Source organism: Drosophila hydei, unplaced genomic scaffold (assembly GCF_003285905.1).
Source record: "Drosophila hydei strain 15085-1641.00,03,60 unplaced genomic scaffold, DhydRS2 tig00008116-arrow-pilon, whole genome shotgun sequence".
Lineage (NCBI taxonomy): Eukaryota > Metazoa > Arthropoda > Insecta > Diptera > Drosophilidae > Drosophila > Drosophila hydei.
Genome location: NW_022045829.1, coordinates 1,141,066 through 1,163,537, shown reverse-complemented (window position 1 = coordinate 1,163,537; position 22,472 = coordinate 1,141,066). Strand labels below are relative to the sequence as shown.

At 39.9% G+C, this 22,472-nt stretch overlaps 1 protein-coding gene across 1 annotated transcript in view; it reads right to left on the bottom strand.

Moving 5' to 3' along the window:
* Positions 1-113: 113 nt before the first annotated feature.
* LOC111596296 overlaps positions 114-22,472 on the bottom strand; it is a 29,200-nt gene continuing 6,841 nt past the window's right edge. The window contains exons 2-4 of the mRNA XM_023310452.2: positions 1,880-2,062; positions 1,700-1,809; positions 114-1,636 (exon numbers count right to left, since the gene is read on the bottom strand). Coding sequence (XP_023166220.2) covers positions 529-1,636; positions 1,700-1,809; positions 1,880-2,062 — 1,401 coding nt within the window. The 3' untranslated portion in view covers positions 114-528. The remainder of the gene's footprint in view (positions 1,637-1,699; positions 1,810-1,879; positions 2,063-22,472) is intronic.

Genomic DNA, 22,472 nt, shown 5'->3' with positions numbered 1-22,472 from the left:
CCGTCGCTTTAATATGCCTGATTGACGTCAGCCTTAAATATTGCATTTAATGCAATTAACTTTTGCATTTTGTATGCTATTAAAATACCCTGTACACAACAGCAAATGGGGTATTATCGTTCAACTTTTACTTAATAATAAATACATTTTTTTTCGTATTTTTTCATTTGTATTATTAGAATATCTTTTTGGTTTCTACATATTTATCTTAAGTGTTAAAATTGTTGTTATCTGACGACTTCGTTTAGCTTTAGCTACGCGACTAAAGCCTCAAGCTATAGATTCCTTTAGTATCCTTGGATTTAACAGCTTTTAGTTATGCAACAAAAGCTTAAATTTCCCTGTCTTAACTATTTACACTTTGACTTAAACTACAAATGCATCTTTGGTTCAAACGGTTTACGTTTTGTTGTTTTTTTTTTGGGGATATTTCCGCTCTCTCTCTTTCTCTGCTGCTCTCTCGTTCTCTCTCTCTCTCTCTCTCTCTCTGCTGCTCTCCCTCTATGTACAACTTGTGGCCTTGACTAGTTACAAATAGACAAAGTGGCCCAAGCCTTTGGCTGGATTATTGTTAACAGCCTCCGCTGTGAGCTTAGCAGTTGCTGCTGCTGCTGCTGTCGCAGCTGCGGGCGCTGTTGTTGCATTGCCATTGACATCGAGGCCGTCGAGGCTGTCCTCGGCGACAGGCAGCAGGCGACTGTAGATGCCAGCTGGTGCATAGCGTGCGTTCATCTGTATGTCCAGCAGCTTTTTGTCCTTGCCCAGCGAGGAGAATGAATGCGTCGCCGTGCGTATTTCACGTATATTGTAGACGGGGCTGTAAGCGCGCGCTGGCGACGGAGAGCAGGTGGCGGAGGTGGAGGTTGGGGCACCTGCAGAGCTGGCTGCATTTCCATTCACTTGCACCGGCGTATGTCGCTGGAAGAAGTCGCGACGCAGCGTGCATTCAGTTGAGTTGTCCGAGGAGCCGGAGCTGCTGGCGCATTCATCATCCTCGGCGTCTTCGCTGCTGCTGCAGCTGCGCAAGTCCTCCGACAGCGAGAGCTCCGACTCGAGCGACAGCTCCAGCAGGCTAACTGCATCCGCATCCTCAACGGCAGCAGCAGCGGCTGAGACGGCCGTGGCATCGCTCTCATAGCTCTGGTTGATGGCCTCGTTCAGATTGGCCAGCAGCTGGCGGCGTCGCGCATAGTTGGGCGTGCGGCGCACCAAGAAGTGACAGCTCTCGCCACGCCTCAGGCGCTCGGCCTGCGCGCGCAGCGGCAGATCATCCGGATGCAGCTTGCGCTGGCATTCCTGGCCCGGACACACTTCGTAGAGCGAAAAGTTCTCAACGGGCTCCAAGGAGCTGTAGCAGCCCAGCAGCAGCTGCAGCAGCTCATCGCAGTTCGTCTCCTCGCTGATAACCAGCGACTTGTACTGGGAGCTCGGCTGCAGCGCTGAGGTGTGCACGCGTATCAGTCCGCCCGCCTTCAGCTGCAGGCAGAAGCGCGACTCGCCCTTGGGATGACAGGCTTGCAATATAGCCGGACGCGTGTCCTCGTCCAGCACCAGTATGGTCTTCACACCTGCTCGTCGCACAGCCACCTCCATGGAGAGATAGAACAGACGCGGATCGCGATGGCGCATCTTCAAGCTGTAGAGAGAAAGGGAGTCAGTTGAGATCCACTCAGAACTTGATCTCATCCCAAACACTTACCGTCTCAGCAGCTGTGCAATCACCTCCTTGCTCGTGGTGTCCCACTGTATGCCCAGCGTCTTGTACTCGATGTCGATCTTCAAGCAGTTAGTGTAGACTTTGATTGTGGTCTGTGTGCGATAGAGTGGAAAGTGAGTTTGAGCATGCTTACGTCAGGCGGCAGTTCGAGTTGAGTCTTACCTGTGGCAGCTGCTCATTGAGGCTCGAGTAGCTGGAGGCGCGTGATGGCGTGCGCTGCATATCGGTTGGCGGCTCCGGACTGCCGCACATGGAGCTGGCGCAGGACGAGGCATTGCTCGAGGAGCGCAGCGACAGCGAATCGGAGCGATTGCGCAGCGGCGAGATTTGTACGTGTTTCAGCATCTGCAAAGGAAATGGAAGAAGAAAGATAAAAGGTGAGATATAGGTGAAAATAAGCTGATTGAAAGTCAAATATAATATAGAAATAATGAACCAGTTAAGAAAGAACTTGCTCAACGGGGCTAACAAACTTGTTCAAATGAACCAGGGGTAAAATGGTAAGTAGTTAGCTAGTAGAGTAACATAAAAAATTAAAAATTTAGAACCAATAAACTAATCAAATGAACTAGTGAACTTGTTCAAATGAACTAGTGAACTTGTTCAAATGAACTAGTGAACTTGTTCAAATGAACTAGTGAACTTGTTCAAATGAACTAGTAATCAAAATTGATGAGCTGGCAGACTAAACTGAAATAGATTAATATAATGATGCTCAAATGAACTAATGAACTTATTCAAATAAACTAGTGAACTTGTTCAAATAAACTACCGAACTTGTTCAAATGAACAAGTGATTATAATTAATGAGCTGATAGACTAATTTGAAATATAATATATTGATAAACCAGCCAATAAACTTGTTCAAATGAACTAATGAACTTGTTCAAATGAACAAATGAAAAGCCTTAGTGATTATTTGATTTGAGTAGCACAAATAAGAATAAAAAATAAAAATTGATACATGAGTTTGTTCAACTGAACTAGTGAACTGGTTCAAACAGCTACCACTTGATGAACTAGTAAAGCAACACGAAAAGTAAAATAACAAATTAACTGCACGAGCTGTTAAATTAAGTGAATCAACTCTTTGTGGTGATATTTGATGATGCTATTTGTAAAGAACTAGTTCATAAGGGTATGATTAACTAGTGTTTTGTCAACTTTCAGCTTACATAAGGAACTATTTTGTTCTATTTCTGTTTCAGAGGCCCCACACACAGAGTTTGATAAGCCTGATATGTGAATCGAGTCAACTGTCTGCTCACTCGCAGCAGCAACAACAAGTGCGCTAGACACACAGAGTCCTATATTACATATATATATATATAAATATATATATATATATATATGTATGTGTCTACGTATATAGAGCTAAGTCCGAGTCGCATGAGGCACTCGTTGGGCAGCCAAGCGGCTCTGAGTGACGCGTTGACCCGCGAGTTTGCGTTTCTTTTGCAACATTTGCCGCTAATTGCTTGGCGAGGGCGAGGGCGCGGGGGAGTGGAAGGAGGCTGAGCTGGTGGCTTGGTAGGCAGTCTGTATTTCATGTCACTTCCATACTGCACCAACTCCCCACCCACCCCTCGCTGCAACTTATGTCGTATCGCATTGCATTGCTTGAGTGCCCGCTTGAATTGGCTTTTTTTTGTGCTTTGGTTCACTTGCTGCTCCACTTGGTAATTTGGGAAACGGGGGGCGTGGCTGGCTGGTCATGCATATACATATGAACATGTATGTATATGAATTAATTGTGTGAAAGATGCGCACTTATTATTTAACTTTACTTCTCTCGCTCTCTCTCTCTCTCTCTTTCTCTCCCTGTGCAACTAGTTGATGCAATTTTAATTAATGCAGAGTCCAGCGCCTGCTGCTTGATTAATGCAACCAAATTGATGCAAGATTCTGAATATATATAATGTATATGCCATATGCTACGTTCTCATTGCATCAATTAGCAAATGCCCACACACAGAGAGAGGAGAGAGAGAGGGAGAGAGAGGGGTAAGGTAGAGGCTGCGGGGGCTCCGGATGTTGTTGGCCCGTTGGCAACTTCCGTTTAACACGGGCATTTACAATACGACACGCCCCGCTTTGCATTCAATCAGCACTTCAAGCAGCCCTCATGTAGCTCAGCTCTAGACCAAGCCCTAGACTGTGGGGTCTAGCTGCGCTCCCCACCGCAATCCCTCCCTCCCATGCTCGCTCCCGCTCTACACACGTCTTCCCTCTCATTTCGCTTTCATGGCTCATTGTCAATGCTTCGCGTTCCATGACGTGCCCAGCCGTGCCCTTTTCATAATTTCAATACATCACCAATTCAGGCACCCGCACACAAAGAGCGTGGCAGACAGATAGAGGAGAGAGAGAGGCAAGCTCTGCTCGTTCAGCTGAGGGCTCTTCAGCGCGTTCTCCTGCTCGTTGCATGCTTCACTGCCGCAGCATTTGTCAAGCAGCAGCGATTTTTAACCCTGTCGGCAAAGCACCTCTACCTCTGCCAGTGCCTCTGCCACTGCCACTGCCTCTCCCCCTTCCACTTCCTCTCTCTCTCAGGGTTGGAGCCTCTTTTTCAGTGTGCCCACATTTCTGCCCAAAAATTCGTTTAGATGAGCCGGATGTTGCAACTTCATTAGCGATTAACAGTTAGGCAAGCTCGGCCACACAGTTTGGCAAGCATTGCAGACACAAATTGAAAATTTTCCCATGTAAACGGGAAAATATACTATATAGAAAGGGAACCAGCCAAGATGTGGGCAGATAGAGGTAGTTAGGGCAGGTGGCAGCAGCACCAGCAGCAGTAACAGCAACAGCAAATTGAAATGCAAATCAAATAAATTAATTTTTCACACAAGTCCAAAAGCTAACAAAAATAATAGAAAATGTCAACTTAACTGACTAAGAGATACTCTGTAAAGAAATAATCTGGGAAGCGAAAGGTAGTTATATGAGAGAGAGACATAGAAGATATGCTACAAGTGGAGGCAGTGAATTGTTAAGGAGGACTCAACATTTAGTTAAGAGCTTTGTCTTAGCTCAATGTACCCTGCCACACTGTTGTCTACAGGGTATTAAAAGAAAACTCAAGCAGACAACAGCAAGAGAAATTCAGCAAAAAAAACCGTCCAAATGAAATTGAATTTGAAAAAGCCATAAAATTTGAGACGATGCACGTGTCGCAGATTCTAAAGGAGGCTCAAACAGAGGAAGAGAGAGATAGAGAGAGAGTATAAAGAGAAAATGAGAGATATATCGATGGAGGGTACAATAGACTTATAGACGAGTATGTAATTGAAGATATATAAAGAGAGAAGGAGAAGGGGATACAGCCAGGGGAGACAGAAAGATAGAGAGAGAGAGAGAGCAAAGAGAGAGAGAGAAAGGGAGACATCTACATCAACTAGCAGACAAAAAGTTCAACTGCATTTATCGATAACCATCAAAAAAGTTATCGAAACAAACTCTCATTGTGAACTTTAATTGGCGCATTGTGAATAATGTAACGGCCAAGTCTGGTCGACGACGATGACGACGGGCTGATAATAATGCTCAACTTTACCAATTAAGCTAACGATAAGGCGAGCAGAGGTCAAGGAATGTGAAGCAGTTTTTTTGCCATTTACCAACACTCACAGGCGGATCGAAGTGTTGCAAAGACGCATAAATTACGAGAGTCAAAAAAAAAACAAAGTGAAAAAGAAAAGCAATAGTCGAAGCTTGTTACAATTGACGAAAGTGCAAAGAGCAGATTTATGTGAAGGTCAGTTATGAGATACCCTGTAATAAGAGAAACTAAAACTTGAATCTATTAGAGTAGCCCAGCTTGCAGACAACAGATGATATAGCATGAAATATACGATATATATATAAATATATGTTCGTTAGTTGTATAAGGCTTACTACTTTAATACTATTGAAATTAGTTAAATCTTGAGAAGTCTTGCCTCAATAAGCTGACACGCTGACAAATTCTTATGCCATTGCCTTACTATGTTTTTTACAGGGTATACGGCAATTGCCTAGTCAGTCAAGTAGTGCAAATGCGAAACTTGCAGATTTGGTCACTGTCAAGGTCTCGAGCTGTGGAGCTCTCTGAAAGTCTGAAATTCCGCTAGCCATCGAGACGAAAGTCGAATTTCAAGAACTTATTTTCGTTGAGGAATGTTTCAATTTGAAGTTTCAGTTCAGTTTGGCTTTGGCTTTGGCTTTGACATGGCACACACACGCAGCGCCACGATTTATCAGCGATTGGTGTGATAAAGACGCCAGCTGCGACATTTACGACTTTACGGCATGTCCTTGAACCGACTCCTGTTGCTGTTGCCATTGCTCTTTGGCCAAAAGTAAATCACAAACTGAATTTGTTGTTTTGGCAAGTTGGCGACTCGCTGGCTTGACGACTGCCTGACTTGTCAGAGTGCCGCCAGGGCGTCATCCTTTATCATTTTCACACCCACACACACACGCCCCGTCGCTGTCGATGTCAACGCATTATTGATTGAATAACCAGAAGACGAGACGGAAACACATAGACGAATCAACACCAAAAGCAACAGGATTCCAGACGCAAAGCCAGAGCTAAATATATTCTCATGGCTAGCAGACCGGAAAAAAGGACCTACATCAAGGCGGAGCAAAGAGACAATAAAAGGCACAGTAAATGTTGCTTCAAGTTGCAACTTGTAAAAATATTTAAAGCATTGCCACATTCCCCAAAAGCCACGCCCCCGAGGCCAACAGCGTTACACGAGAAAACACTTTAAAAGCGAGCAGAAAAGATACTTTTTATACGCGATTACAATTTTCCTTTTCTCTCATTTCAGCTGCTTCAACGGGTTGAGATTCTGAAAAGACCTTCACTAAGCAGTGACTGTGACGGCGACGGTCACTGTGAACGTGTGGAGTGTGACAGTCACTGTGTGGGCTGTAGGCACAAAGGCAAATATGATGCCTCGATATCAGCTTTATCCATTCCATTCATGGCTATTCTATTTCTCCTCTTCTCTTTCTCTTTGTCTTTCTAAAAGCAAATCTTTTGCGATGCAAAGGCACAAAGCACACAAATCGTGTGGGTCTCAAAGGCTGTTCGCGTGGGTTGGCTAAGCTAATTGCACAGGATAATTCGATAGGCGTAATTTGATAATTAAAAAATATTTAAATTGAAGAGTTCAGCTTCAGCAGACCTTTATATAAAATATATAAAATATTTAAATTGATTTTAAGTGCAGTTGATATCAATGAGCAATGTTAAAAGTTATTCAACAAATAAATAATCGGCTTATCTAGAGCTAAATTTAGTTTAATAAAAATACAATAGAAGCATAATAAAATATTATTTCTATAGCTTTCTAGCATATAGTATTAAGTAGTGTATATTCCATTTAAAAATCTTGTTATATCCCACTTATACCTTTATCGAAGCCATAAAAACCACCCACTGTGGTTTATATATTTTTACTGTTGCTTAACAAAAACCCAAATCAGCAAATTCATGACCCGTTTAACATTGCGGCTTAGTCGAATCACTTCAGCAAAGCAAAAATAAAAAACTCTGCCACAAATTTTTTTTAAATAGCAAAAAAAGAATCAAATTGTTTTACATTTAAGACTAGCAAAAATTAAGTGTAATGCAAAACATCAAAAACCACTCAAGTAAGAATCCAAAGTTAATGAAAATGAGCAAAAGAAAGAGAAGACAGAGAGAGAGAGAGAGAGAGAGAGAGAAAATCAACTTTTGTTCTGCTCGAACGCACATTGGGGCAAAAGTTTGCCTAGAACAATGCATATTCGGAGCAACAGCTAAAGCAATAAAAAATAAATATAAAAAATAATATAAATGCAGCAAGCAGACCTCGACAGAAGCATAAAAGAAATAAATAAAATTCAGTTAACAGTTAATGAAATTGGCAAATTAACGTTTGAATTAGAATCTTCGCCTCTTTTGATAGTTAATTAGTGAATGATTCGTGGAGGAAATCAAGTGCACTTCAAGGGGCTGACAGACTAATTAATCAAGTAAGAGCGTTGACAAGGTCAAAGCATTTCATTGGGAATTAGTCATTGACTAATGCTATTATGGCATTATTATATTACTGCAAATTTATCTTGTTAAAATATTTCCCTACGTAAAATGTTTGCTAACATTTTCATAAATATTGAATGATTTTAAAAATGCAATATATTTGTTATAAAACATTTATAATTCTAAGTTAGTTTTAAAATGAGTAAAAAAATAAATATTAATATATTTTTAAATTTCAAATATTTAATTTTAATTTTTAAATATAATTATTTTATTAAATTATTATTTTTATTATATATATTATTATGTTCTTTATAAACTAAGAAATTGTAATTTCATAATTTTTTCAATTATTTGTTATATTTAAGTTCTGATTTAAATTTAAATTTTATTTCCATTACGAACTTAAGATATATTCGTTTAGTTATAATTTTTTTTTTATTAAATAATCTAAAAATATTCAAAGTTTAGCTGCAGTACGTTAAACTTTTCTTTTAGGTAATTAAGCACAACAATATACTTTATTCAATCAGTAAACTTGGCAAGCTTTTCATGCGAACAGCAAATTTGTTAGTCGTTTGATGCGGATTTCCTGCGAGCAACGCAATGCAACGTTTTACAATTGCCGATTACATTTCACATATATATTTAAAGCGAATTTTATCTGACTTGTTGGCGCACTCTTCAAGTGCACAAATACAGATTTATATATATATATATAATTAATGCATGGCAAATTGCAAGCGGATGTGGCAACATCTTGTGCATGGAAAAGCGCATTTCATTAATTTCTTTTGACTATTTTAAATTCTACAAATTTAAGCAATTAAACTAAGTAGTGTATTCATCAATTTTTAATTGAAATTTACTTTAAATAACGTTTTTTATGTCAGTGCCTGGGCTATGCACTGCATAAACTACAATTCCCCAGTTACCAAGCAAAAGCCGCACATAAAAAACAAGTTGATTTTGAATGCAAAATGATAAAAAATTAAAATGAATTATAATCGACTACTAAATACTCTAAAATGCTTTTAATATAAGTACTTATAACTGTATAAAATGGCTTAGGCTTCGTATATAAATGCGATACATATAAAGCAGAGTCAAATTTCGTTGAAGTTAAATTTCTTTTCTGACATATCAAAAGAAATTCATATTTACTTGAGGCATATACCATGGATTCTAGGAAATATGCAAAATTGTTAACCAAACCTGACCCAAGTTTTGCATATAAACTTTTACATCAACTTTTAGACTTAACCAAAATGTCTTAATTACTTTGCCAGCTGAGCGGCAAAATGCAGTGCCTTAGCGGGAGTGCTTGACGGGAAAATACTCTGAAGTGTTTACTGAGCAAATATTTTGATTTGATATGTACGTATGCTGATTAGCTTATGCCTGATATTCCATATTTTAAATTGATCGCAGTTATCGATAAGCACACCTGAGCTAAAGATGAGTCAGGTATGCTTTCAAGCCTCTAGCACTAATAAGTTATAGGACTGTTTGTCTGCCTTATAGCTAAAGCCTGACAAACAGACAGATGCTGATCTAGAATAAATATCGGCCATTATAACAAAGGCAAAATGGCATTTCCACATAGTGAAACTGAATAAAATTGTAATGAAAAAATAAGTAGACAGAGGCAGAGAGATCGAGAGAGTTAAAAGGCGACTAACTAACATTAACTCGTAGAACGCAATGTTTAAGTGCGCTATTTATTTATTTATTTCTGTTTATCTTTTTCGTACCCTTTTTTGCAGCAGACAATTTGATTGCATTGGCCTTTTATGTAAGCAGCTTAGCTTTGCCACAGTTGCTCTTTTTCCCGTTCTGCCTTTCCGCCTCTCTTTCGCAACTCTTTTGCATTAGCCAATTTGGGACGCAATTAAAAAGTGTTGCATGGCGCCAGGCGCAAAAGCGGCAAACGCGAAAAAAATGCCCGCTAAAAATAAGCCAAAAATAAACGATAAAAAACTCTTGTTGGTCGAAAAAATTAACTATGTATTTTTACTAAGCGGCTTTTGCAGCATCTACTTTTGTTTTTTGCTCGTTTTCAATTTGATAAAAACGCAAAACGAATTTCATTATGTTATAAAAGAAGAAGCAGAAGATAAATATATATATAAACATATATATATAGCTGGAGCTCGTGCCCGAAAAGGGTTTTTCTTTTTGGTTTTGGAAGCAGATTAACTGCTTTTTAATTGCTCTAAAAAAGTGGCTCAACTTGTTGTATTCATTTTGCCGCCACACGCTTTTGTTCTCTATATAGACTGCAGGGGCAGTACGAACTGCATAGTCCGAACAGTAGCTGCCTAGGCTGGGTTGGGCTAGGCTAACCCTTAAAGGGTGCGCTTAGCAGCTCAGCTCAGCTCAGATGCTCATTAAAAATAGCTCTTGTTATAGACAAAAAGCGTGTGGAACAGTAAGTGCTTCTCACATAGAATATGCGCTATGTTAATACGACAGCACAGCTAAAAATAAAGAGAGTTGTAAGGATAGTTGCGCTAGAGATACCCTGTGCTCATATGCTGCTGTGATAGAGAAGGAAATTATATATGTGATGTATAGAGTTGTGAGAGAAATCAAGTCGAGATGGAAAATTATATGATAATGGGATATACGATAGGGTAAGCAGTGATATCAGAATAATAAGATATAAGATATGATATATGAATGAACTTCAGGTGATGCGTGTATCAAGATAGAATAGAATTAGAATATACGATATGATGTGATATGGTATATAAAGTTGAGCTAAGATATGATATATATATATGTGAATGACATGATATGTGAATGGGCTTGGCAGCAGACATGATATGATGATTGTTGAAACTTATCAGAATAAGATAGATATATGATACAGACATTAGAATGTGCTATGTTATGACTTATCTATCAAGTTGTTATATTATATAGGATAAGGGCTGATGATATGAGATATACAGCCAGATTGAAAAGAGATATGATATAGGATATGATATGTCACATATAAAATGGCGTATGATACTTCAACTGGCTTCAAGTTGATTTATAATATGCTGTGAAGTGCGTATTCAATTGACATATGACTGAAGCTGAGAGCTCAACCTGAGCTTGAAGTTGATCCAAAATATATATGTTTAAAGATGAAATTGAATATAATATATCAAACTGAGTTAAGCTCTTCTGCATAAGTTTTCCGCACCGCATTTCTCTTCAATTCTAACTAATAATATTTTTAATAATTATAAGTTTCTACTTCTTCAACAGCCTCTGCCACATTTTCTTCCATGCAGAATTAGTTTTCATTTACTGTAACCCACTTTTGCTATACACCCACCTTACACTCATTACATTACCCATCTAGTACATTGCCCGCTTATAGGGTATACAAATAGAGTGCAGCAAAACACGTTAAGCCCACAGCTGGCAAGGCAAGCGTTAAGCCAGTTAAAAGTGGCGTAGCAAAGAAATGACCAAAAAGCAGCCATGAAAAAAGGTTGTGTGAGCCAAAGAGCCAAGCAGTGAAAAGTTCTTAAGAAACGAGAAATAGTCAAAGCAAACACCAGTCGAAAAACGAAAGAAAGAAAATATGCTTAACTTATGCTTATGGCCAAAGCCAGCCAAGCATTATCTAAAATATCTTAAGCAAAACGCAGTCTCAGGCGAGGCTGGCAGAACATGCAACGACTGCGCTGGACATTATGCAAAACTAGAGCAGAGATTAACATTAAGTTGCGACAGCCGCGCCTTTAACCCGCTGGCATGAAAATTACTTTTTGCCAGAGCTGAAAAGCGAGCGGAGCAACGGGTCGTCCGACCCAATGCCTAGGGGCAGTCAAAAGTTTCGCCTCCAAGCCAAATAGTTGCGAGTGCATCAACAGAGATAAGAACACTCAGCAAGTAGTTGCACTATATTGAAATTCCAACTTCGAATCATTTATTGTACATGTGCCAGGTATTATAGAGTCGGCTCCTGCAAAGGCGAAAGGCGAGCTGCGAATGCTCATCACGCATACGCAGCGTGTGCCGCGGGGATATTGTGTAAGCGTAAAGCGCGGGATAAAATTGCTGAGCCACACGAGGCAACAACATGTGGCAGGCAGGTGTTGCCATCAATTGTTGTTGCTGTAGGCGTCAAAATTGCATAAGTGGCGCCCCGTGTGACAGTTATACCAAAAACAACACCCGCAGCACTCGAAAGGGGTCAAGAGATCGAGGGGGGCTGCAGGGGATGTCGCTGGCTACATGCTGTCAATCAGTGGGCTGCCAAACCGCCGCACTAAAGTGCAGTTGCAGTTACATTTTGCGTTTTTGTGGCGTTAATAACATGAGCATATTTACTAGAAAGAGACGGCCAGACAAGCAGGGAGAGTGAGGCAGAGAGAGAGAGAGCGATAGAGAAGGGAGGAGCGGGACAGGCCGACAGCGGCTGGCACATGTCACATGATGGCAGCACAAATGAATTGCAATTATTTAGAGCATGCTTTTAGGCACTGCCACGCCCACCACAGCCGCCCCTACACACAAATGAAGCTGCAGCTGCACGAGCTGCCCCCACCCCTCCAGCAAATGTCAGTTACAAATTTTGTGGTCAACAAATGGCATTGGCTTTGCTTGCATTTCAGCAAGTGTGTGTGTGAGGGTGTATGTGTGTGTGTGTGTGTGAGTGCGTGTGTGCATTTTGTCACCTAATCATTTGCATATTTTGTGGCATTTTATGCGTATTTATTTCTGCAAAGTTTTTGACAAAGGAAATTTTAAATGGTTTTCTATGACCACAGTAGACACGCTAAAAGGGTATATTGGTTAGCTGGGCATCTATGTAACAGGCAGAGCAAATTGCTATCTATTTGTTTACATACATTTCCAAGCAAAATGCCTGACTGGAAGATACCCTAGACAGACATATATTCTATGCCAGCTGCTTATATATTTATTATTTTTATATATTATTAACTGAGTCGAAACGGGACTTGCTTTGTGAAAATAATGTGAAAATAAATATATAAAAACATAAACGTATTCCCTACACATTCTTATATATACTTCTGTAACAACTTTTAGCTATTTCAGCTTTATATCTCAATTTATTCACTTTAATTCCAATTTCACATGAAATATATCAAAATGAGCCGAATTTTTTGTAAGCTCAGCTGCATAAAGATGCATATGCTGTAAGCTTTGAATGCAATAAAGGTAAGAGCGCAGCGCATGATTTTTCCTGCACTGCCACGCCCACCTGCAACGCCTGCAGGCAGGCAGCTAGCATCCGCACAGCATCCATAAATTGCATATTTTAAAAGTGTCGTAAATTTTGCGTAGGTGCGAAAACCAACTGTGAAACTGTAACGAATACCGTTAGGCACACAGACACACTCACACACTCACACACACATGCACACCTCACTCTCTTTCTCCCTTCCTCTCGCTTTCCAATTTACTGTTGCATACCTTGGGGCGCCAACTTTGGACTCGTTTTTTGGCAGCGCGCATAAATTCAAAGTCAAGTTTTTGGCAAACACATGTTTATGCCACATGCTGCACACATGGAGCGCGTGGGCGTGGCAGCAACTAACAAATTTATGTTTCTAGATTCAAAGCGCTGCCAATAATTGCATATGATTTTACGAGTTTGCCAGCAGCGGAAGTTGAGAGCGAGCGCGTGGAGGGAGCGAGAGCGCGGCGTGGCAAGCATCAATTGGAAGCTGCGCTGAGTAGCATGCCCCAAGGCAGCGAGACAGCCAAATTAAGTGCATCCTTTGCAGCACACACAGACACACTCAGGCACGCACGCAAACAAGCGCGTAAAACAGGAAGTCAAACTGAAAGAAATTACTTCCTATGCAGCAAACCTTATTAAAAAGAACGAGACGGCAATGCAGAGACAGAGAGAGAGGCAGACATACATATATATATATAAATATATTAAATTTATCTGTTGCATAGACACAGTTTTCTAGTCACTTCCGCTGGCAACTTGTTGCAAACATGTTTGCCTCTTGGAATTTGCCTGCATAAATTCTTTCGATATGATTTATGCCTGAGAGACAGAGGGAGAGAGCGGCAGCAGGTGGCTGTGTGACAAAAACTGGTTCGAAATGCACTTGGCATCCGGTAGCACCCAAGCACAGGCACAAGTAGAAGAAGAAGAAGAAAAATAACTCCACGAGGCGTGTTTGCAAATGTTTAAGCATTTAAATTGCCAGCTAGACTGAGGGAAATGCTTGTCTCATTGGAGTTATGTGCGTGCTCGAGAGAGAGAGAGAGAGGAGGGAGAGAGGCGGGCGGAATGCGGGTTTTCCATTTGGCATGCCAGGCACAGGTTATGTCACAATCAGCGTCAGTTAATAGCGGTTCATTCGCTCGCTCAAGAGTCTCGCTTCAGCTTTTTACTGTCGTCAGCTCACGTAGCGCTGCCAAAGAGCTAGCTTCAATCGGGGCAAATCACTCACATTATATTACAGCGCCACGCCCCAAATAGCACGCCCTAACTAGTAGATTTGACAGCCCTTCACACACACACACACACACACACACACTGACACACATTTACACACGTGTTCGCCCCTTTGAACTTTTTTCATTATCACATTTGCAACGCCGCAAAAAAGTACCAAAAAAACAATGAAGTTCGCTGTGTTTATAGACTATAAAATACCCTGTGCCCTACCTAAGCACATCTATATATAAGTAATAGTTAATCTCAAGCACAAGTTGCAGTTACAGGGTATTTCATAGTCCTTGCATATCTACCTAGCAAATCAAGCTCCATAGATTTGACGGCACTTATATATTATAATAATCAATATACCCACTCCACTTCGCTTCCGCTACAGGGCATACAAATTGGGTTTGGGTTTTGGGACGGCGCCGTGAGTGTGTGTCGCATGTGTCTTAAAGTAGATTGTTAATAGAAGTTCCCCAACTTTGACAAGCGGCAGCAGTGCAGCGCGAACGCCTCGTTAGAGCCATAGCCACACCTACAAGTTGGGGGCGGGGGTGGGGGCTGGGGCGTGGTGGCTGCTGTTCAATTACATTTGGGTTTGCGGTAAAACAACGGAACATGCAACAACATTAATTTTTAGGGTGTGCGTGCGAGCGCGTTCGTGTGTGTGTGAGTGTGTGTGCGTGAGTGTGTGGACAACAGGAAATGTAAACAGTATTTGGCCAAAGCTGGGGAAATTCAATTAGTTGCCCAACAAATGCCTAGAGATAATATGAAATTATATTATATATTAGTGCCCCGAAATCTAAATAAATTCATAGATCTCTAAAGACACTCAGGCATATATAGATATATATATATATATATATGTATATATATATATATAGTAACTGAATAGCTAGTCGCTTTAAGCATTCGCTCCCTAAATCATTCTCATTCATTTCTATTCTATTTGCTGTCAAATTATTTGCTCAGGAATTTAAGACTATTAAAAGAAAAGGAAGAGGCAGAAGAAGGACAACATTTATTTTGTTTTTTTTTTCTTCTTGTGTTGGGCATTACGCAAAACATATTTTAAAATATAGCATACACTGAGCGAAAGCTGTCAAACAAGAGTCTAACAAATTCTTGCAGATAAGTTGAGAAATGGGAAATGCTTTTAAAATTCCTTAGGTCGGCTGTCGGCTGTAGGCTGTCGGCTTCAGGTAGTTGAGGCACAACTTTTTCGCTCAGTGTGTATATGTGTGTATATCCCTATTTATAGTAGCGACAGCGGCGTGCGCACAAAATCAACAAAGAGGGCACACAAAGACAAACCTCAGCTCAAAGGTAAACAAAAGCCGCCAAAGGGACACACGAACGCGAACGCGAACGCGAACACGAAACGCGGGGTCGGGGCAGAGGGGCAGCTTCTTGAAGAGCTGCCCAGGCTACAAGCTATTAAATTTTATATGTCTTGTCATTTAAAGAATTCCGTTGGCTGTTGCTAAGCGCGTCTCAAATTACCTTATAAATAGTTAGTCGAGCACTAAAAGTCGCTGACGACTTGCGGATGCGACGTCGAGATATTCATTCACAGCTTACCTGCAAAGAGAGCCAGAAAGAGAGAGCTGGAATTAGAGTGAGTGCGCGAATAGTTGACTAATTGTTGGACGAGTGAAACAGCTAAATGTTAGTTCCATTATGGGAATGCTGCTAGCGCGAATGCCAAGCAAATCTGCCCATAAATATTATGGCTAGAACATAGCTGTAGCTGAAACTATGCTGCTTGCAATTACAGGGTATATGCACAGGGTATCATTGGGCATGCTCTGCTAGTGCGGAGCAAGTGCCAAATAGTTTGATTAATTATTACAAGTCAAACGTATTCAGTCTATTAACGTTCATTATGTATGACTGAGTGCAGTATTTTCAGTATTTTTAAAGTATTTTTTACCATTTAAATTTTATGCAAAAGAATTTATATGCGTATATATTTGCATCTGTGCGGTACAGTATATTTGTACAGGTAGTTACGGTATATTTGGTATATTTTTTATTTGTTTTAGTATTTTTGTGTTTTAAAAAATACCTAAAAAAATTTATATCTTTTAATATAACAATTTATATTTTAATATTTATTTTTGGTATTTTTTATAAAAAAAATACTAGTAATTAAATATTAAAATATACATTTTCATATTAAAAATATAAAAAATTAGTTTTTGTAAGTTCGTAATATGTTCAGTATTTGTATTGGTATTTTTTAGTATTTTATTTATATTACGATATTTTTCTAGTATTTACTACTTCAACAAAATCATCTTGAGCTAGTGATTGCTGCCATGATAATTTCCATAGAGATTCAAATTGAAAGTGCATCTGCTTTGGATTCTCATGCCTTGGATGAGGAGATGGCCACGCGACAGCTGCCAGAGCGCAGAAAAAAAAACGATATGAAAAACCATATGGGAAAATGTGCCAAAAACAAAAAAAGAAAACAACACACACACACAGAAGGCATCACAACAATCTGGTCACGCACATATGCCACAAGTTCCCAGCTAACAGATACTTCATATATTTCTTTTATATATGGATGCACTTGATGCAGCGCACAGCAGCTGACTTGCAGTCCTTGCCCATAGCTGTAGCTAGATGGGCGATAGAGTGTGGGAATTTCGCTATGAGAAATCCGAGTCGAACTGGAAGGCAGCTGCTCACTGCTCACTGCTGCTGCTGCTGCTGCTGCTGCTGCAGTTTCACATGCTGAGATCTATGTGCTAGCCGGCAGGTAGACGTAGTCATAGGAAATGTGCGTGTTTGTTGCTTTGTGGAACATGTGCATAGAAATGGAAATGGAAATGGAAATGGGAAATGGGAAATAGATAGCAGCGCATTTTGTGGATACACAAAATCAAAGTCAATGCCGAATGCCGAATGCCGAATGTCGAATGTGGAGCAAAAGATTTTAATTTGCCAGCTGGTTTAATGTGTTTTGGGTTTCCGGTTGGGGGTTTGTTGTGGTTGTTGTTGTTGGTGGAGCGGATGCTGAAGCAGCGCCACTTTCGTTCAGTTCAGAGGTCAGCACTAGCGAGATCTGCTCTTAAGTCAGTCTTTTGTTCGAGCCCAACGCCCACAATTAGAGCACAGCAACAACAACAGCAGTTGTTGAGGTTCTGTCGTAGGTGTGAAAAAAGAGGTTTTTTTTTTGTTTTTCTTTTAATACTTCTCTTTGTGCTCGCTCGCTTCGCTGTCTGTCTAATCTTTCCAGGTAGGGGCTCTTGCTGTCTTGGGCCTCAAGATTGATGCATGCGCACGATAAGCGTGGGCTGCGAGTCTCCTTCTCCCTCTCCCTCTTTATCTATAAAATGCTTATGAGCATTGTCTTATAGCGTTGACAAGTTGAGCACTGCAGTTGAAGAGCTTGCGCAATACCATTTCGTTTTCCTCGTAAAATGGAAAAAGCAATGGGGAAAATTTGGTAAACTCATTTGAACTGAGACTTAAGTGGGACACACAATTGGATTTGCATTATCATAGTTTATTATAAAGAACTGGAACTAGCTCAACTAGGCATGAACTGGTTCAAAGTTAAAGGAACTTAAAACAGTGTGTGAGATAGTTCAAATGAACAAGAACTAGCTCAACTAGGCAGTCACTTAATTCAAGGCAACTGCTTCAAAGGAACTAAAACGAGCTGAAAGTGACAATGAGACAAAAAATAGAAACTGATTTTTTTCTCTCCCTCTCTATTCACAATTGGCTTTTATGTCATGTAATTATCTCATTGCAAACATATTTCATTATGTGTTTAATTATATACACTTTTAGCTAGAAATTCACTGTTTGTTCTCAGTTTCCCTTCGGCTCGGGCTCATTTCTCCCTCGTTACGTATTATATTGATTATTATTTTTATTTATAGCGCTGCACTGCTTCATGATATGCAATTTCCTTCAGTTCTGTATCATTTCCAACTAATTTTATGATGTCACTTATTATATCGAACTATTTCCAATTATTCATTTCGGCTTAGTGGCTGATGCTGCCCTTCTCAGAACTGTTTCACACAGTTTCTATGACTTTCTCTTGAATAATAATATTTCAGTTCACAGCGCGTAATCCTCCATCTATAATGCCAATCATTGAGTGTTTATGCCAGTGCTGAATGTCCACATCTCAACGACAATTAGCTAACGAAACGTGTAGAGATTCCTTTCGAGTCAGGTGAATTCACTTCCTGTCGAACAGCCGAAATACGAATGCAGTCAATAGGAAAAGTCGTTAACAGAAGTTCGTTGGGGCCGTAAAGAATGCGAAAGATCCATTTGTCAAGAGACGCGTCACAAATTTTGTGGGCATGAGTGGGCAACAAAATTCGACGACAGGAAGTTCATTTTGTGTTGATTCGTTTTTATATAACTTCTATTTATATATATTTATTATTATGTCTGCTCATAAATCAGAAGATGTTGCTCGAAAAAAGGAAGAATTTACTGCGCATTTTAATGAGCCTCAGTTTCTGTTTGAGTTTCGGTTTTTTGCTGACTTCTTGGGAATTACTGCGTACCCACTGCGAATTAAACTAAACTAGTTTTCAGTTTTCCGAAAGGCCAGGCAAAAAAAGCCAGATAAAATACAAACAAATTCCTATTTCAGAGCTTTGTTTTTTTTCTCTTCTTGTTTTCTTTTAGTCTCTTTTTTGCTGCTGCTGCCGCCAAATTTTGTCCGGCTAACCAAAATGAAGTACAAATGAAATTACACAATTCTCGTAAAATGCTGTTGTTGTTGCTCTTGTTCTAGTTGTTGTTGTTGTAGTTGTTAAGGCACAAGTTTTGACTGCGGCTTTTGTGCTAATGGGCAAGTTCTGGTGACTGCGGAGCCTGCGACAACAGATGGCTGCTGTATAAATATAATTATAATATTCTCTCTCTTTCTCTGCTTATTCTTTATTTATGTAGTTTTTTGTTGTTTAAGTTTGCAACTGCTTAGCACAGTTGCTAACGACATACGCAAATAAGTATTTAAAATGTTTGGCCAGCAACAAGTTTCGGGCAACATTGTTTGCACTCTATAAAGAATGCCAGCTAAAAATGTTGCCCAACATGCACGAAGGCTGAGCAAGTGCAGACGCAAGCAGCAGCTACAGCTTGTAGTAAGCTACAACAACATTTAGCTATTTGTCACGCTTTGACGTAGCTGCTGCGCTGCTCGCGTCGCTTCGTCGTCGCGAATCGCGATGTCTCAGTCCAAGGCAGCACGCGTCGACGCGACGTCGACGACGCCGCCGCCGCCGCCGCTTAGTCATTTATTTATGCATTGCTTTTGTTGTTGTTGTTGTTGTTGTTGTTGGTACTTATGCTGTCGGTCTTTGACTTTGCTTTGCGCTTTTTCCGCGTTTGTCAACAAAGTTTCTATGCAGTTGCTCTGACCGTAGCTAATTGTTGCTCTGGCTGGCTGGGATGATGTTGCTAAGGTGAGTGGCCCCTATGCAATTTTGTTGCCATTACGTTGGCAAATCGCTTTCAACTTGTTGACGTGTCTGCAGTCAGCGTCCCATCTGGTTGTTGTTGTTGTTTGCTGGGCAACAAAAAATGATTTTACCTGGTATTTAGTAACTGTTAATACGGAAAGCTCGAGTGCTTTTTCCGTATTTGCAGCTGTCGGAAAACTAATTAAAACCTGCGCACAGAGAACCAAAAATAAAAAATCTGTAGAGCTGGCCATGTGGCACTCAATTACGCTCAATTGCTGTCAATTAATTAATCAATTATTTTCATTATTTTTTCCCAGTTTTTCTTCTGTTTTTTCCATGATTTTCTCTTAATGTTTGCTTTAATTTGGAAGCAAATGTTTGTGGGTGTTGTCTGGGCAACTCTTGACAGTTTTCATTTATTTTCTTTTATACAGTCAAATAATAAAAGATGTTTGTATGTGTGTGTGTGAGTGTATGTGTGGGCGTGTGTCAAAAGTAATTCTTAATGTTTTATATAGGGTATATGAGGTATATAGATGTACGTGCAGATAGCTACAAGCAACAAGTGAGGCACAGATTAAGCATTTAGTTCAGGTAAGAATAAAGCTAAAAAAGTATCTATAAGATAACAGGGAAACAAAAGACTCAACAGATATGCAAATTTTATAATAAAGAATTTGTGAAATTCACTTGTATCTAGAAGTATCTTTTAGCTAAAATTGTATCTGTCAAATACAAGAAGCGCATCTATAAGATACAAATGCGTGTAGAAGTTTCTCTATGATTAAAACATGAATTTCTTAGTTCAAAAAGTTGTAAGTATCTGTAAGATGCACAAGTATCTATAAGATACAAAAGTATCTACAAGTCTTAAATGTATCTGAAGGCAACATGCAAGCATTCTATAATAATAAATTGTCTATAACATGTGAGATACAAAACCAAAGAGTGCACCTTAAGCTGCCTCTAAACAATATCCAGGGTATTTGCTAGTCTCAGCAAGCAGAGACCTACTCACAGCTGACAGCTTGAGCCAAAGAGTGCTTAAATGTTCAAGCACATGGTTGAAATTAATTAAATATCGCTCTCAAATTATGCACAACATTTACAGAGCACTCTCGTCGTCGTAGACGAGCTTAAAGAGCTGCAGCTAAATATAAATTTTGTTTTTATATTTCTGGCGCTGCAGCAGAAAACGTTTATTGAAAGCCTGTCATATTTTATGGCATTTGCTGCAGCAGTCCCAAAAAGAAAACACGACAACAACAACAAAAAACTGTTGCCGCATCATAAATATTAAAGAAGAGCAAGAGAACTATGTAGAAACACGCGGCAAGTCTAAAAAAATCGCATAAAGCTTTCAGCATTCAGCATTCAGCGGAAATTATAAATTCAGAGCAAAGTTTTTTTTTCGCTTTCGACTTTTTGGCTTACACAATTACAAAAGGTAAAATCAAATTCTATGGAAATGGCTGCGCGCATTGTTTCACCTGTCGATCAGCGATTGCAACAAGGCAAAAAAGCTGAAAGCCCGCAAATGCTGCAGTCTCTATCTAGTTGTTGGACAGCTGCTTTTAATTATGTGAAAAATGAAAAACGAAAAACGAAAAATGTGTGGAAAAGCGGATTTCTATAGCTGCGTTTCCCAGAGCTAAACGCTGCCATTTGCGGCAAGGTCGCGTTGATTGTGTGGCACTAAAACAAAACTACAAATTGCACATTTGCTCAGATAAATCAAAAAACATTTCAAGCATTTTTGAAACAAACTAAAGATGCGTCTAGAGTGCCTCAACTGCAACAGACTCGAACAACAACAACAACAACAACACGAATCCTCAACTGTATCTGACGAATAAAAACAAAAACAACAGCAAAATTCCAAGAAGATGAGCTGAAACAGCTCAGACACATCTGAGCGAGGGGGAAAACTGAAAACAGTTTCGAGTCTCGGCGAAGGGTCGCATCTCATATTAAAAAAGATATGGCAACTGTTCATCAATTTCTATATATATATATTTGCTTCTATAGACTTAGATATATGTTGCACTTAAGCGTCAACAATTAATTTCTCTGTCGATTAAGTTGTTTTCTCCATTCCATAACTCGAGAGCTATTTGTGGCAGCAGTGTAGAAGTTCGGGCCACTTGCTGCAGATAAGTTTCAATGTAAGAAATGATGTGTCATTATGTGGGGCAGCAGCAGCAGCAACTTCAGTGCACTGGCTCAAGGCAAGTGATATGAAATATTTGCAATTGCTATTATTACACACTCGCTTGAACCTTGAGCCTTAAGCTGTGCCCAGATTAAAGTTCTTGCTAACTACATACAAAAGAAGCAATTTTTTAAGCAAAAAATTTATATAAACTTGTTCACATCTCATGCAAAAATGTTTTGTGAACGCACAATTAAGTCGCCAGGGCACTTGGCCCAAAAGCTGCTGGCTAGCTTGGACAGAGCTGTATGCTTCCTGCTACTTAGCCTCTCTCCCCCTCGCTCTCTGTCATCATGTGTTGTGCCAAGGAAGAAGACGTCAACGTGTCACTTGACTGCAACAACAACAACAACAACTGCAGCAGTAACTGCCTTTAAGTTGTTTAATTTGTCAAAGCGTGCGAGAGGAAGCTATAAACTCAAATATGCAAAGCCAATTTTGTGTAGAACGAAGCTGAGATACGCTCACTGAACATATTTTTGACTCTGCTTAAGCTAGAGTAGAAACAGTTGCAGTTGGCTTAATTTTGAACATTTAATACAAAAGAAAAAAAATGTTTATTTATATTTAAATTGAATTTAAAACTTGCAAATTTGATTTATCTTTAAACAGTCAAAATCTTCAAACTA